We start from the raw sequence: 17,683 nt of genomic DNA, 5'->3' as shown, positions 1-17,683 counted from the left end.
ACTGCACTTCGGTATGTGTGTTTATATCCATGCAACTGCTGCACACCTGATGTGTTTCGTTAACATGAAAATAAAGAGACTTTTAATCTGCCCACCACATTTTTTGTAGGCTTTTTTGTGTGCATCTTTGTGTGAATCGAATTGATTGTGCTAATATACCAGGTGGGCTATTTCACAGGCTTTTCTGTCCCTTATTTGGCCACCACACCGATATAAACAGACACACACACGCACGCACAGCTTTCAGCGCGTCAACTCCAACTATCCTCTTCATCTTCTTCTCCCAGGCAGAGAGATGAAAACAGAGTCGGCTCTTCATTGATCTGTTTATGCTCTCTCATGTCTGCTGTCTGGAGCTGCTGCTCAGGACAAAACGTATTACACGCAGAGAAGAAGAAAAAAGAGACTGCAAATGCCACAAAGGGATAGTGAGATTGAACACACCTGACTAAAAGCACCTTGTCACTGCCAGCTGACCACAAGATTTAATATGCGATCGTTTAGTTCACACATTATGTAAGTACGGGCCAACTTAACACTCTTTCTGGCTTTATATGCAATAGAGCAGGTTGGATTTAATTTCTGTATCCACACTGATTTACTGCCAACAGACCAATTTACTGTGATTTGGATCAGCAATGGGTGCACTGATGCTTTATGGTCCTGACTGTGTAATTGTAACCTCTGATGGCTCTCTACTTTATAGACATATAAAAAATGCACTAAAATGTACCTCGGGAAATGAAAAGACCATGGTCAAAAAGCACAGGTACTACAAAAGAAGAGCAATCAATGTGGTTAAATGTGTCTATATCCCTTTAAACTCACCCTGTGTGTCGTCATTATGCTCCGTGGCCTGAACAGCTTTTCGAATTTGCATGCGGATGATGTCGATCTTGGTCTTACTGTCCTGAAGCATCTGCTGCGCCGTCTGCAGCATCTTCTTATCCTGGGGAACCAAACAGTAAGCAAGCCACATCACAAGACAGAAAAAGTAGACAATTATAACTGTCATTAAGACTATGCACCAGTTAGTGAACATCACAACAAGGTTTTCCTGCATTTACTTGCCATCAGATTAAACATTATAAATCAATAAATCTAAAGCTAAAGATATAAAATCTTTAAAAAAAAGAAACTAGGATGTATATGAGACAAAATATAAAAAAATATTATAAGATCCTGATTATGAGATTATAAGATCTCACCATAAAATACAAGGTTAAAGGAATGATGTTTGTCACTTTACAAAAACAAAAGCAAATAAATAACTAATTCTACTGACGAATCAACAGGGTGCCATATCCCTGCAGCAGTAAGACAAGTGGAGATGGAACAGAAAGGCTAAAAGACAACGAAACAAAGGCAATGTATATAGTAATAAAGGTAATCAGGTATTTATGAGTCAGCAGATGGCAAGGTTACTAACATGAAAGTGTGCACACAGTCTGCCACTTGGGAGGGGGGAATCTTTGTCTTGGACATTTTAACCCTTGCAGTCAGTGCTGTACACTTTCTCCTGTTCAGCTGTGCTTGACAGTGTGTGCATGTGTGTGTGTGTGTGTGTGTGTGTGCATGTGTGTGTGTAGGCTGTTCCGTACCTTGGTGGATCCATTGGAGTAAACAGGGATCATATTTTCAACTCCCTGTTTGACTTTGAGCTCAATGTTGAGCTGTCTCTCCAGGGCTGCGATGCGTTCCTTGTGGGCTGACGTACGACTCTCAGCCCCCGGAGACTGAGGACACTCATCTGTGGCAACAAGTAAAGGTTGGAAAGTATAAAATAAGGAACAAGATGAGGGTTCACATGGTGTGCTCTAAAGTGAAAATACCCTTTAGGGAATTACAAGAGTACTCCAATAACATTGCACTGTATTTCTGTGTGGAGAGTACAGGAAACTGATCCAGTGACTTAAGATCAGAGATCAACCACAGCCATAAGGGAAGAAACAAGCTGTAGCAAACAATGTCAAGCAAGATGATATAATATAAATAATAACATAAAAATTTCTATGCAGGCGCTGTGGAGAGCATCCTCACACAGAACATCACATCCTGGTATGGAAACAGCTGTGTCGAGGATAAAAAAGCTATTCAGAGAGTGATCCGCGTGGCAGAACGCTGCTGCAGGACTGCTCTCCCTTCCCTACAGGACATTTACGTCAGGAGATGCTGGACTAGAGCAACTGAGATTTTGAAGGACCCGTCCCATCCCAGCAACGAACTGTTCCAGCTTCTGAAATCAGGCAGAAGGTTCTGCACCATCCGAACAAGAACAGAGAGGCTCAAGGGGAGTTTTTATCAGGCCATTCGTGTGTTGAATACTCATTCACTGTATATATAAAGTTCTGTCTGTCTCTTTTTTTCTTTGCACAGTCGAGGAGCGTATCAGGTCACATTTCACTGCGTGTTATACCTGTATAACCAAACACGTGACAAATAAAGAATCTTGAATCTTGAATAAGCAAAAGCAAATTTTCTAATAAGTTGTAAAGTAGGAGGAAAAGAAATACTACATGACTGCAGATGCTGAGGACTGAGCTCATACTAAAAATGGCTTCCCTTGTTCATGTTATACAAAGTTAGATCATTATGTTTTGAGTCTGTGCTCCACCACATTTTACATCAAGCAATCAGGATGTGATTGAAGTGTACGCTGAGCTTTAATTTAGGGGTTTAAGACACATTTAGCATGAACTGTTTAGGAATTACAGCACTTTAAATACACAGACTTCTATTCCAAGAGGCTCAAAGGAAATTGGACAAACTAACATTTTAAATATAAGGATTTAAAAAAATCCTTTGCAGTTTATGACTGTCTATAATCCACATCATGAAATGCTGTGTTTGCTCTCTTGAGATGCACACACAGCATTTATTGCAGCCACCCTCAGTTGCTGCTTGTCTGTGGGTCTGTCTGCAGTCAGTTTTGTATTTCAAATCAAATCACTTGATTTGATTAATAACTGAAAAGCAAGCGCTGTTTGGCTGAGATTGCTTGATCAGTTTTGTAGCATGTACCAAGTCAAGTGCTCTTGACTTGGTTAGTTTGTTTGTGTTTTTTTAAAACCATGGAAATAATTCTGTCATCGCCCACTTAAACTGTCTTCTGTGGTCTTCCAGGCCATTTTTGGTGTTCCTGAGCTGACCAGTACATTCTTTCTATGTAAGAATGAATGACACTGCAGATATGGTCACTTCCAAAGTTTTTGCTGTCTCTGATTGGTTTATTTTGTTTCTTCAGTCTAACGATTGCTTCCCTTACTTGCAAATACCTCTTTCTGGGCCTCATTCTGAGATTTCCAATGAACTTGTTAGTTAATTACTTTTGGTCCTCTGAAACGGTGTATAAAAATGGCTGTAATTCCTCAAAGATTTAACGCTTGAATTAAAGCTGAAAGTTTGCATTTAAACCACACCTTGATTGCATGATTAAAAATCTACTATTGTGGTCCTAGCTGCACAAGACTCACACAGCTTTTGGATATGAAAAGTAAAGTTAATGAGTATATGTTCTCAATTGCTGCTGTCAATTCTCATTAAATAAAACTTGTTGTCTGTTCTCTAAACGATGTTCCCTATCAGAGCCAAAAAGGCTGATAAAGCAGGCTGTGTGTTAGGGTGGACGAACGTTTTGATTAACAAGTCACTACAGTCCAAACATGTAGTATCTCTGCCACAAACACACTTGTACTTAGTATGCTGGTCATTACACCAGCTTATGCACTGAATTAATTACTGAAGATTAATGACTAAAGATAACGGAGCGACAGTTTCTAGCATACACACCTCGATTCTCTTCTCCTCCCTTCACCACAATATGAGCGTCCAGTTCCTGCAGCTGAGCATGCAGGTTCTCCAACTTGCGGTTTGAAGAGCGCAGCTGACTGTCCACCTGAAGACATAAAACCATTGCTGTTATGGAAACCATATTATCTACATAAAATCGTCAGTGTACACGCCCACCAGTGAATAACATGCCGGACAACGTGTGGACCACTAACAAGACATGCAAGAACACAATGACAAGCAAGAGAAGATGTCAATCTTTGAACCAATTCAAAGACATTAAATTAAGCTTTCCTTTATTTTCCCTATAATAAACATGCTGCGCAGTGCTCTAAACACTGTGATTCAGACTGTTTTTTTTCTACTCTTGGCTGTGTATGACATCAAAAAGAGGGGATATCCCTAATATGGTCATCTCAGGCAGAACACTCAAAACTTGTTTACAAAGGGCACTCAGTGAAGTGAAAGTGGACTTAATGGCTTGTTTCAGACAGAGAATGAAGTAAGGTGCTAATCCAAGGCCCAGGATGGGATAAATAAAGATTATTTTAATTTCTAAGTGAGCCAAAGCTGCTGTAAAGAGAATCGATCCACTTAAGCTCTCAGTAATTTTCTTGAAACAACATCTGAGCCTGAAAGTCATCAAAGAATTTATTATTTTGTTATGTTGACCTTCTGCATTAATCTTTGTTTTTTTAAGTAGTTAGTTCACACACAATGCCATTACACCCACAGGCTCTGCAGGAAACAAAAGAAAAGCCATAAATAGTTCTCCATTAATGCTGCTGGGTAATTTGCTGACAAGTGAAAACTATTAACCTGAAGGTGACATATTTCTGTGCTCGCTCAGTAATAAAACAGGTGTAATTGCATGAGAGTGAGCTACAGTTCTTTCCCTTTGAATAGTCATGACTTTTTTATGGCTTTACACAAACACAGCCTGAAACTTTAAGAATCTTCCATCTATAAAACTGCTCCAGTATAATGATAGCACAACGGTTTGATGCATACTCTGTGAGCAGCAGTGTCTAGGCAATCCTTTTTAATATTAAAGTAGCTGATGTACGTTTCAAAAAGGTGCCGTTGTGACAGATTTTGCATCAGAGGAAAAATGCAGGTTACAAAGTAAATGACAAAGTAGTCATTCACGCTCCTTGAAAAAAAATCTCCTGAAAACAAATCCACAAGTAGTAAAGGTACGCCATGTGAGTAGAGTGACCTGTCTGTGGTTTATTTGATCCCTGTACCCACATAGTAGACAGGTCTGGCCCGGATCTGGTGTCAAGCCAGCACTGATGGCTGACTTCTGGCATGGTAAGTGGTATGTCATCCAGATATGGGCCAGGCCTGGCGTAGGTGGCACTGTGTATGTATGGCATGCTACATCTTGCCCGATTGTGGTTGATTGGTTTATGTGGCCCAGGCTCATAGAAAACAGGTCTGGCCTGGATCTGGCATCAAGCTGGCACTTCTGACTGACTGGTATCATGGCAGGGAGTAACCATGATGTGGGCCAGGTCTGGCAATGAGGCACTATTTATTTTCCCATTTTAGTTCGAAGACCTAAAATGCCATGTTGCAATACTATACTGCTATGGTAGCCAACTTTCCAAATACAGGTTTCACAGGTTTGTGAGTGTACACTTTATCCAAAACCTAGTGAGGGTTTACTCATGTTTACCACCGGGTGGCTGTAGCTCAGGAGGTAGAGCAGGTCTCCTACTGATCTGAAAGTACTGAAAGTTTAGTGGTTCGATCCCTAGGTCTGCATGTCAGGAGGGTGAATGTGTATGAATGTAGTTAGGAAGCACTCAGTGTAGAGAAAGTGTGGGATTGGGTGAATGTAGCATGTTGTATAGAGCACTTTGAGTAACCTGGGAGAGTAGAAAACCGCTATATACGAATCAGTCCATTCACCGTCTGAGCGGAGTTTTCGTCATGTGACTTTTGCACTTTTATGTTCCGGCACATGTTGTTATTACATGGCTTGATTAAAGTGGACATTAGGCTGACATCTGGGGCCAGAGCTGAAACTGTTCTGGGCCAGCAGTGTGTCTGCAACTGGCCCGTGGCTGCACACAACTTACACCTGGCCCACATACCGCAAAGAATGGCGGCCCTTTGGTGGCCCCGATCAGGTTTTCCAGAGGTAATCCACACATGGGCCAGCACAGGACCACCAGTGTGTCTGCAACTGGCCTTGTGCTGGCCCATGTGTGGGCCACCTCTGGCAAACCTGATCTGGGCCACCAAATGGCCGTCATTCTTTGCGGTATGTGGGCCATGTGTAGCCACATTGTGTGGGCCACATCCGGGCCATACCAATATTGCTATGTGGGTATAAGCTGGGATAGGCTGCAACTCACCCACCACCCTAAAGTGAATAAGTAGAAGCTGAATAAATGGATGGACGGAACTCATTGTCAAGTTCAAGACACCAATTTGAGCTTTGTGACATGGCGTGTTATCCTGCAGGAAGCACCCAGTAAGAGATGCATACAATGTTGACATAAAATGATGGACATGGTCAGGATCAATATTCTGGCTTTGGCATTTATGTGCTCAGGAGGGTCAACAAAATATCCCCACACCATTACGTCACCACCTCTGCTTTCATGTTGTTTACACCACATTTTGACCCCACCATCCAAATAATGCAGCTGAAATCAAGACTCATGAAACCCAGCAACATTTTTCCAATTATCTACTGTCCAGTTTTGCAACTTTATATATGTTCTTAGCTGACAGGAGTGGTCTTCTACTGCAATATGCCATGTGCATCAAGGTTTGACTTATTTTATGTTCCATGATGCTCTTCTGCATACCATGGTTGTGATGAGTGTTTATTTAAGTTCCTGTTGCCTTCCTGTCAGCTCAAAGGAGTGTAGTCATTCCCCTAAACAGGACATTTTCACCCAGAGAAATGCTATAGTGATATTTTCTCTTTTTTTCTGTGATTGTGTGGGAAAATCCCAGTAGACAGCATTTTCTGTACTTTTTCTTACTCAGACCAGCCATGTTAAAAAAATCACAATTTTTCCACTCCTTGCTCAGTTTGAACTTTAGCAAGTCATCGTGATCACGTCTACATGGCTACATGAATTAAGTTGCTGCCACGTGATATGCTGATTATATATTTGCATTAAAAAGCAGTTGAACAAGTATAACTGATAAAGTGGGCAGTGAGTCGTGCCGCAGGCAAAGTCTGACACTCTGGGAAGTGACCTGTTTTCTGCAGTTGTTTAGAAATTCCTGTTTACATGTGTCATGAGCATGAGCACACAGCAGGAGATAGTCCACTTCAAATGTGTTTTCACTGGAAATGTTCAGGCTGTTTAGGCGAGTGTGCTGTCTACAATGCAGTAACACCAGTGTTCAGTGCTTTGCATATGTAAAAACAGCATATGTGCCTGTGTGAAGGATTGAGGACACTTCACAGTGTGGAGATAGGTGCCCAGAAATCTCCACACTTTGGAAAGTCCCAGTCTACTGAAAACAAACAAACAGCATAGCAACTTAGCATGCTAACAAATCTGTTCAGCTCCGGTAAACTCATGTACTCCTGATTCACCGGCCTCATTTCCAAAACACTGTAATTGAACCAGTTTCCTGTTATTACTGTGGTAAAACTGAGTAACTAAATAGGGCTGCTCTGATAACCTTATTTTTTCCTACCTTGCCAAGCTATAGAGGTTTTGCCTGTCTTATTAACAAAAAAAAAATCACTGCAAAGTCTTTAATGTCATTTATTTCATCAGTTCCCATTAATAAGCATGATACCTGGAGCTTTTTGGATTTAAATAAAACCCTACCTGCTGTGCATTCCTCTTGTCAGTCGTCGCCCTGCGCAAGTTCTCGGCTCCCTCCTTGATCTTTAGCTCCTTGCGAATTTCCCTACGGATCCTTTCCCGCTGCTCATCCAGAAGCTGCTGAACACTGGAGTCCGAGAAGTCCGAGTTTTGGTCCAGACCAAGCTGCTCCAGAACCGACAGCCCGCCTGGGTCACTCTGGACAAGAGGAGAGACGGAGCGGGAAAAAACGAGGAGATGATTAGACGAAATCAACAATCAAATCACTCTGCCTTAGCCTGGTTAGATGGGGTGTTGAGAGTGAGAAAGACAGAAGAGGAAGAGATGGTGAGCAAGATAAGGCAGTAATGGGGGGAAAGAGAGCAAGACATGATAGTGATTGGCGTGAGGGATTGGTGGGGGTAGAGAGGAAAAGGGCAAACAAGAAAGCTACAAAAGGAAGCAGGAGGATGGGAAAAAGATGCAGGAGGAGCGTCGAGGAATGGCAAAAGTCTTCTTCAGTTGCTGTTTACAATACTTTCAAACAAACTCTGCAACGTTTAACCTGTTTACAAGCAGCGCTTTGAAACTACTGATGTTCAGGAATACCATTAGAGATGCTATTTTCAGGAAATTTGTCTGCCAAATGAAACTCAGACTACACACAAGGATCAAAGTGAATTACAGATCTGTCCCATGACCCAGACTGGCCATTGTATTCATTCAGAGCTTTCTCACGAGCCAGTCCCTCTCTTCTGTGCGAGAAATCCAACGATTGTCTGAAAGTACATGAAAAACAACAGCACAACAACATATAGGTACTACAACGTGAAGGGACTCCACTCACACCACAACTTTTTCTTCTGTACTAGGAGGCTATTTACATATTGTCTGGTCTCGAGCAGAGCTACAGCTTACTATAAAATAAGTCATCAGGAACCCGGCAGCAGAGAAAGACTCCGGGTTACTCGAAATCACAGTCACTCAGCCACTATTACAGGAACTCACAAATCAAACAAACAAGCCAACACTTCACCTCAGAGCTGTCCTCATCCTCCTCGTCACCATGCCAACACATAATTCCCTCGGATTTTGACGTCCCAAATAATCTACAGAGGAGCAAAAACCTTGCGGTACGCTTCTGAGCTCCGCCAAACTGTTAATGCCACACAGAGTGCGACAAGGGCTAAGGGGAGAAAAACGATAAAAAGAGATAAAGAGAAGGAGAGTTAAGTGAGGGAGGAGGGGGAACGCCTCCAAAAGAGGATATCCGTCCCAACACCAAGCTGCTCAGGCCTTTCCTGTTTCCTCTGCGATTTTGCTGCTGTCAGTGGCGAGTGAGACACAGAAGAGGGTCGCGGCTCAGCACATAAAGAATGCATTCTCCCTGTTAAAGCTTTAGTCAATTATTATTGTATCTGTGACACAAAGCCATTAAGTTCACTGCTTAATCTGATCTGGCTAGAAGTGAATTTGTGACAGCTATGTTTTTTTTAAACACTCTTAATTTGATGGTTGATATGATCTTAAGGGCGGAAACAGGGGGAAGGATGCGTTTTCTAAGTATGGGATCAGAGCCAGAGAGTAAGGTTTGGACGCATTACTGCTGCCTGCTTGACCTCCCATTTCCTTTGGGCTCGACATCTACAAACCCCAGTGGTGATTCCCCATCGCTTATAGAAAGCCTTCTTAAAATATGATAACATCGCTATAGAAGCTACAGTGGGTGGACTCCAACATTATTAGAACTATGGCTGACTCATAATCAGCCTTATTTAGAAGAAATTGATGCATTTTCCTGTAGGTCTGACCACATGACAAGCAAAATGTCTATTACGCTGAAACTCTAATAAATAGAACCAGTTAGTAAATGATTTTATGACCGCATTAGGAAGGAGAAAGGGATTTTCCTTTGGTTATTGGCAAAAACTTCCAAAGGGCAGGAAAAACCTTGATGATCCTTTAAACTATAAGACAAAGAGTGAGTAGTCTGTGTCATGTTGTACAATATCAGTTTTGAGATACAGGATTATCTGACAAATAGCTGTGATTTGTAGCCCGGTGGTCTCAGAAGAAACAAAAACATGCCGAGTTTTGATCGTCCCCCCGTGCTGTTGTTGAGTTTTGAGGCTTGGCCACAGTGCTGTGAGTCCTGTTATTCTATGACTCGTTTCCTGCTGCATGATGATTGGCTGATAGCTTACCCACTACAACCACATTTAAGAGAATGTAATTATGAAAATTACAACCTTGAAACAGACGATTTTTGGTATACAAAACACGCCATTACTCATCAGTGGATGTGTGTCAGTATAATTCAGATCATATACACTCATCATGGGAATGAATGTCATGGTAATTTGGGGATTTTAATGATTTCTTTGAACTGCTCTTTTTTCCAGGGTGGAATGATTGTACAGCATACATCTTTAATGACATTGACAACGAAGAAAAAAATTGGGTGCACAGGTTTGAAATGTAAGTCCAAGAAACTCAGTAAAGATCTAAGAAGGAGAATTGTAGATTTACACAAGTTGAGAAAGTAACTTGGAGCCCTTTCTAAACAATTGCAGATTCCAAGATCATCAGTTCAAACAAGTGTATGTAAGTTATTCAGAGGTGTCACCACTTTGCCAAGATCCGGAAGAAACCACGATCTGCAAGGATGTTCAGGAACCACTTAGGAGCCCCCAAAGCCCAAGCCTGCCATGAACTGGAAACTGCTGCAACACCAACGTTACTGTGCACAGTGAAATCAGTTTTCCATCACCATGGACTGAGAGGGTGTTTTGTAGTCAAGGATGCAACAAGAATTGAGCTATTTGGCCAAAATGACAAGAGCTATATTTGAAATAGAGGTGACACTTTCAAACCTAATAGCACTGTCCCAACCATCAAGCATGGTTGTGGTAGCATCATGCTCAGAGGCCGCTTTGCTGCCAGCGGTTCTAGGGGCACATCACACAAAGTGAATGGGATAAGAATGGAGAAGAACTTCACCTCAAATCAACATCTAGATAGTTGAAACTTGGACATAGCTGGGTGTCCCAACACCACAACGGTCCCAAACACATCAAAACTGGTTTTGAATGGATAAAGCAGGCTAACATTAAGCGCCTGGAACGGCGTTCCCAAAGCTGTTGAAACCAACAGGCTGGAGGTCGGACGAGTTTGAATGAATTCTACTGGTTCTGCCTGGAAAAGTGGTCAAATATTCAGCCAGAATTATGCCACAAACAAATGAGATTGGTCTTGGTACTACTTGCTAAGGGTCATTTAACCAAATATAAGTGAAGGTACGCGAATGTATTTGAGCCTGAATGTATAGTTTCGACCCTGTGTGGATTAGAGAAAATGCAAGATAAATTCAAACTTGTGCACCCAATACTTATTTTTTAGTTAAGTTATTAAAGATCTATGCTGTACAATCATTCCGCACCTGAAAAAGAACAGATCAAAGAAAAGCACAAAATGATCATGACATTCATATTTAAACCTGTGATCAAAACTGCATAAGACCAAGGAGTAGGACTGCCTTTCACTTCTTAGTTGGAGCAATCCAAACTAAGTGGACATATTACTCTTTAAAACTTAAAATCTTTCCTGTTTAATAAATCATTAGCATCTAGCTTATAACAGAGTGAGTGAAAAACAGGATGCAAGTATACAGAAAGGCAAGAGTATGCTATTAGCATGCTGACATCACTTTGCCACAGCAAAAATGAATGCAGCTCATTAGGTGCCCTTCTGTAAGCAGTCACTGATAGCAATCACAACAACCAAAGTCATGAGGTCAGCAGTGACGGGCCTTTCATGATGACTAACGATGAAGTGTTTTAACTGGATTCTATGATTTCTATTTAGGGAAGCGTGTAAAAATGGTTTTTTTTTTGTCATATTGGGAGAACCTGAGTGCAGACGGGACTAATTATCTGTGATTTTGCAATTTGTCTGTGTGTCCACATAAAGTTGACTCATCTCTGTCTAAATTTAATATAATTGCTTCCTTTAATTGGAAAAGAGGGACTTTGACTGCATTTGTCAGTAAGCTTTAGTCTGTTATGATTCATTTTTTATAAAAATAAGTTAAAACTGAAGAAAAATACACTGTTAGGATATTCTGTGCTGGCATTTCATTGCTTGACATGAACTGTGGATTATTAAAATGTACAGCAATGTCATTTTCTTCTTTGTCATGCCTGAGGACCACATGAAACATTACCAAGGGCTAATAAAGACTAGCAGGCCACACTATGATAATCCCGAGTGTTTGTGAAGTGGTTGGATAAATCTATACAATCTAAAAAATAACTGCATAACACCTCAAGCACAATAAAAGTTAAAGCAGTCACATCTGTGAGTTATATGCGATATCATTAAAAACAGCAAGTAAAAAGGGTCTCTGTGGCTCCTAAAGGCTGTAAACCAAAATAAAGACATTTATAACTTTACCACTAATCACGCAGCGCTGCTCTTAATATCACCAACGACCATCTTTGAAAGGAAATGTTGACTTTTTAAAGCAGAGACTCTTGTCTTTATGAGCAAATATGAGCCTTCTGGGTGGCGGCTGTTATTCTAAGGCTGTGACCCCTCTTAATCCAGAGTGACTGATGAAGACGAGGAGAAAGCTCATTGATGCCAAGACGTCACTTTAACACGACACAATCCTCCACGTCTACATTTGCGTCTCCACCTCGTTGTATACATATATACACGTAATCCACACCTGCAGCTGTAAAAACAAACACACAAACAAAAAACCAGACTAAACGTTTGCTTTATTTCCAGCAGACGATCTGCTGTTGCTAAAAAAAGGCTGAAGTGTTTGAGTAATCGTGCATTGCTGTGTTTGTGCTGTTCCTCACTATCAAGTGATTATCAGTGAGATGGTGAAGTGATTGTGTAGCTGAGCCAGAGGGAGGCTGTTTAAGTTCTCCTACTTTGCATATACTCTCCTGTTATCCACAATTTTGGGCAGAGATGCCAAAAATATGGAGTCATGTTACAAATAAAGCTTGATTCACTGCGCTGCTTTTGATGTGTACCTCCTTAAAAATGCGGCTACATAACAAGGCAGCAGAGACAAGTGTTGGACTGCAAGACATCTGGTGGCTGCTTTGGTTTTCTTGAACAAGTTTCTGATCCGAGCAGAGATTGTTCAGTGACGAAGAGAATTTTAAGAAATTAGAACGACCACTATCTTCTCATTTTCAGTAACACAAAACTAGGAGAGCAGCGACCTTTAGTTTCCTCTCACTGTGCGCTTAGTTTTAAGGCACACTGTTTAAATACAATTGTCATTATGTTAAAGTAGAAGCTCTAAAGTTCAAATTTCCTCTTTTTGATGTAAACTGTATCTGGTCTATAGGTTTGGTTGTAGTTTCTCCAAAGGTTACATTAGACTGTATCTTAGCTCAATGCTTTTGTGACGCGCTGAATTCTTTAATGTTGTGTAACTATGGCCATACTTTTTCTGTCTTTTCTTTCACATTAAAGGGACTCATAGCAATAACTAGTTTCTGGACTGTATATTGTCACAAAAACTGCAATAAATCCTATTGTTTTGCAATCTTAAGATCATTTGCACTATGAAATATGAAATTTAATTCAAAATTTTTATTTATGGTATTATGTTATCTTCATTTCACTTGGGTCTCTATTTCTGTGTGTGTTTAAGAAGGTGATGTTTGGATGGTAGCGTCCACAGGAGATGTTTTGGACCTGCTTCGCAGCACCAGACTCCGCAAAGGAAGTTAACGGAGAGAAGCGACTAGGCTGGGGTGATGTGATGTTGTCAGTAAAAACTTTTTTGAACCGTTTTGAGGCGAACAACTGACTTTTGTCCATACCAGGGAGGAGAGAGAGTTGCAATACTAACAGAAAATAAATGTATGGATGACTTTTTACCGGTTTTACTCTGAAATTGGTTCTTATTTTTAAGAAATAAATATTCAGTCTTAAAACAATCAACCCTCAGACCAGCAGGCTTCAGGATGTGCCACTTGTTACCTTCCAGCACAACATCTGCTAAAGACATGTCAGCAGCATTCAGATGTCTGAATAATGCGATCTGACACAGATATGTAGGCAGCACAAAGAGGAAGCACCAAGTGAGTCATAATGGTCACGGTGAAACTGACGCTGTTCTCACCTGACGTAAATAAAGCCGATACAGTCCAAAAAACAACGTCACTTTCCATCTGCTGACCCCTGTGTAGCAGTGCAAAGACGGCGACAGCTAAGGGACATGAATGACTCACCTCGTGCAGCTTGTTAGTGAACTAGCCCAGGGAGGAACATACAGCTGCAGTGTCCAGGGAAGCAATGACGGGCTAATTCAATAGATAACGGCACCAAGCGAGGTTAATTCAATCAGACTGTGTGAGCAGCACAGAGGAGCCTAGGGCTGGACGGAGATGGACAAGGCAGGATCGGGGTAGAGTGCAGGGTTTTTTTTGGTGTGTGCATGTACTCCACTGTGAGTACAATAGCTGGAGTTTTCCAACTGAGTGATAACGACCACTCAGTTCAGAGATAGTGTCCACACAGAGGAAAGACATGGCTCTGAGAGTCTTTCTATTCTATTCTTATGCAGACTTTAGGTGTCTGTTAATATTCTGGACAAATGGTAACCCTGCAACATGGAAATTTTGACGCTTCAAAGAAGTCTTCGCTGTGTTAAGTTGTCATGAGGAAGAGCCTTGCCCATTTTCTCCAACACGCATATTTTCTCCAGTGTGATACAATGGCTGGAGTTTTCCAAGTGAGCGATAATGACCAGTCAGTTCAGAGAGAGTGTCCACACAGAGGTCAGGGAAAGGCGGTGCCAGGCAAAAATAGGAGGACAGATATTCACTTTGAATGCACAGACACAGACACTCAAAACAAGCAAAAAAAAAAACCAAACCCCACCACGTCAGGTTCCAGTGAAACATGACCACATGTCTCCTGGGGAGCAAGGCCACACAGCTCAGCCCAGTTCAGGCTGACAACGTGATGTTATTGTAGAGGGTGGGATCGGTGTACTCTGGTGGTCATAGCGCACCCTTTTCAGAGTGGCCTGGCAAACATGATGAGAAGTGAGAATGCCATTTTTAAAAAAGAAAAAAATGACTGGACGCCTGTTCTGTCGTGATAGAGGAAGGACAGATGGGCTAATAATAGAGGAGGAAGAAGAGAGAAGAGGAAGAAGAACGATACGCTTCAGGAAGCATTTCATAAAGAAATAAAAAATATATATAAGTATGAGATAGCACCAGTGGTTCAGTCTCTACACTCAACAAGGAAACGCATAACTATTTTAATCAACAGATGATGACTATTTATAAGGGCCAAAAGAGCAGCATTTCACGAGTCATGTATGTTAACTTATTACTCTTAGCTTTGTTAAAGGGAAAACCCACGTGGCAACCTTTAGGACTGAAAAATGTGCAGTTCCATTGCAATAATGTGATAAATAATTGATTGAGTATTGTTGCGTAAACTCCTTCTATTCATGTGCTCTCATTAGCAGGTGTCTATGCCTGTGTTAATGCACCAATACTGTGTTTCAATTCATCTTTCTGAATGAACATAACTTAGCCTCTCATGCAGTTATAGTCTGAGAGCTAAGGTGCAAGTGTAAAAAATGATGATGATCAAAAGCTAAAAACAAGAAGCTACATCCATGTAAATATTGTATACACAGTCTAAGAAGAAGAATGGCCTCAGTCTTTCTCTTAGTTTATGTGGTACTTGTTTAGCATTAGCTACATTTGGATCTCTGTGCACATGGGAGCCACAAGTGAAGTTAGAATGAATGTGTGTATGGATAAGTCTTGGAAAAAAATATTAGTAATTAGTCATTTTGCTCTTAGCAGCAAATTTATTTACTTCTGTTAGTCCTGAGCCTAGCTATGGTTTCCTAAAAACATACACGGCGTAACAGAATGTGATACACAAATCTAAGAGTAGTTACTGAGGAGCAAAGCAGATATTGCCTGATGGTTTATTAAGACCAGACTGATATTGAGTGAGCAGCTCAGTTCACCATTAATAAGGAAAAAGCGACATGAGTCTCTTCCTGTTAAAGGGAGTTCTTTATTCCCACTGTTGCAGAGTGCTATTTTTTTCACTGAGACATTGTTGCACCAGGATCCCATACAACGGGTGATTGTTATTCTTTTACACCACAAAGTTTTAACTGTTGAAGAAGCAGATGTTGAGGAGTCTGTGCAAACTTCCTAGGCAATTCAGCCAAATAAAAGGAAGCTAAAATAAATCCAAATAAATGCATCTTCAAAGCACGCAGCCACCTCTTCTTTCCTTTACTGTTCAGTCAGGAAAGTGTAGGGATTAGCCATTAAGGTAAAGATGTGGTGAACAAAACTTAAAGAACCAAAACAGAAAGAAATATAAGCCTAATCATAGTCCTTGTTTCTGCTGACACGCACTTTCATTTATGCAAACGTTTTTCACTAACAGCTGAAACCAAGAACGCAGTGGTGAGCAACAGAAGCAAAAAGGAATTCCTCATGTGATCAATAACCACGATAATGTTTGGGAACTGCACATGCTGCATGGCTAGAAAGGGGAAGGCAGAAGTCATATCTGTAAGTGTTTACTGTTTCCTCCACATCAGTCACAAAACAGATGGTGCACCTTCATGGTGTGTGGTTAGTAACCCTGCATCACTGCACTCTCTGTTTTGGAGGGTTTTATAACCCAGCAGTTAATGTGGCCGACCCTTGAAGTAAACATTTAAAAGGAGTGAAAGTGAGTAAGGAGAGGGTGTAGAGAGTGGATTGTATTTGTGCCTAAGACTAGCAGCTCTGTGATGTTTATATTTCTTTAGATTTTTAATATTATCCTATTAATCTATGCTAATTAAAGTCATGATAATGCAAATGCCATTAGCAGGATCCATGTTTTGTGAACAATGACTGAACAAAACAGCACACATATCTATCATCTGAACCAAACTGCTGGAACTGAAGCTGCAAAGTAAAATTGCTGCTACCATGACTTAACAGTCCATGTACTCCAGGACGAGGGCGATGAAGAGATCATGTTTCTGCAACACACACACATACACACAAACAACAATGGCAGAACCATGATTCAGCACGGGGTTCCTCTAATGGATTTACAGTAACTTGTATGTCATTTCCTGCAGACCTCTTCCACTCGCATATGGGTCATTTCGAACTATTGTACTAAAAAGATGAAACTCAGGATCTCAGGAAACACCATTTCCTATTCTTGTCATGCTGATGGACTGCAAGGCACAGAGGCAAGGACAGGGAGTGGGACTAATAAGCAGAGAGTGGTATGATGCCCAGAAACGGAGAGCATACAAGAAGAAAGATGGAAATAAAAAAACAAAACAGTTGAAGGGAAACGGTGGTTTGCATAGCCAGTTTTGACCTTAGATCAAAAGTCATTAACATGCAAATTTTAGTAAGAAGTGCATCAACGATATTCAAATGGCTCGCTCAGGTCAAAGAAAATACAGACTGGTGAGAGTAGCAGCCAAAATGTGGAGTCACGCTAAAGAAAAGGAGAGAGAAGTGGTTAGCGATGGGCCAAGAGGGGCAGAGAGACAGACGGAGCAAACAAAGAGAGAGTGGCGAGGGGACAGGAAGAGAGGGAGGAGAGAGAGACCGCCGAGGCGGCTGAGAGAGCCACGGGGTTGACGCAGGCAGGACGGGGGGCAGAGAACGGCAATGAATCAGCAACCGCACACTGCAACTACAATGTGCAAGAACTGGGCCAGTCAAGTATTCACCACAGTAGCTCGTAGACAGCAAAGCAAAGTGGCTGCTGGCTCAGGTCTTTATATATCTGGAGCAATGGCATGGTTGCTTTTTTTGCTCCATCTTTCTAGCGTTTATATTACAGTATTAATAAATGCCTCTGACACAAAAACCACCAATAAAGGGCTAACTGGAAATGATAACAGTGATATTTCCATTTACAACAATGGAAAAATGCCCATTATAGCATTCCAAAGAGCTAGCATGACTTTTAAATAACTTTTTTATCTTTGGACTCCAAACCCGAAAGATTCCTCCTCCTTGCATGTCAAAGTCAAAGTCAAAGTCAGCTTTATTTGTCGATTCTTC

General features: G+C 41.2%; 1 protein-coding gene across 3 annotated transcripts in view; it reads right to left on the bottom strand.

The window, feature by feature from the left end:
* Positions 1-17,683, bottom strand: part of pkn1a (protein kinase N1a) — a 62,337-nt gene that overhangs the window by 15,979 nt on the left and 28,675 nt on the right. The window contains exons 1-5 of one of the 3 annotated variants that reach the window (XM_086296212.1): positions 8,614-8,773; positions 7,602-7,796; positions 3,790-3,895; positions 1,602-1,750; positions 829-949 (exon numbers count right to left, since the gene is read on the bottom strand). In XM_086296212.1, the coding sequence (XP_086152338.1) occupies positions 829-949; positions 1,602-1,750; positions 3,790-3,895; positions 7,602-7,796; positions 8,614-8,655 (613 nt within the window). In that variant the 5' untranslated portion in view covers positions 8,656-8,773. Of the gene's footprint in view, positions 1-828; positions 950-1,601; positions 1,751-3,789; positions 3,896-7,601; positions 7,797-8,262; positions 8,563-8,613; positions 8,774-17,683 lie in introns of those variants that run through there. The other 2 variants (XM_086296211.1, XM_086296213.1) reach the window with 2 other exon arrangements.

Source organism: Aulonocara sp. 'chitande type north' Nkhata Bay, linkage group LG6 (genome assembly GCF_057382095.1).
Source record: "Aulonocara sp. 'chitande type north' Nkhata Bay isolate Kocher_YH1m ecotype deep benthic linkage group LG6, A_spYH_male_GT1.1, whole genome shotgun sequence".
NCBI lineage: Eukaryota > Metazoa > Chordata > Actinopteri > Cichliformes > Cichlidae > Aulonocara > Aulonocara sp. 'chitande type north' Nkhata Bay.
This window is presented reverse-complemented; position numbering and strand designations above follow the sequence as displayed.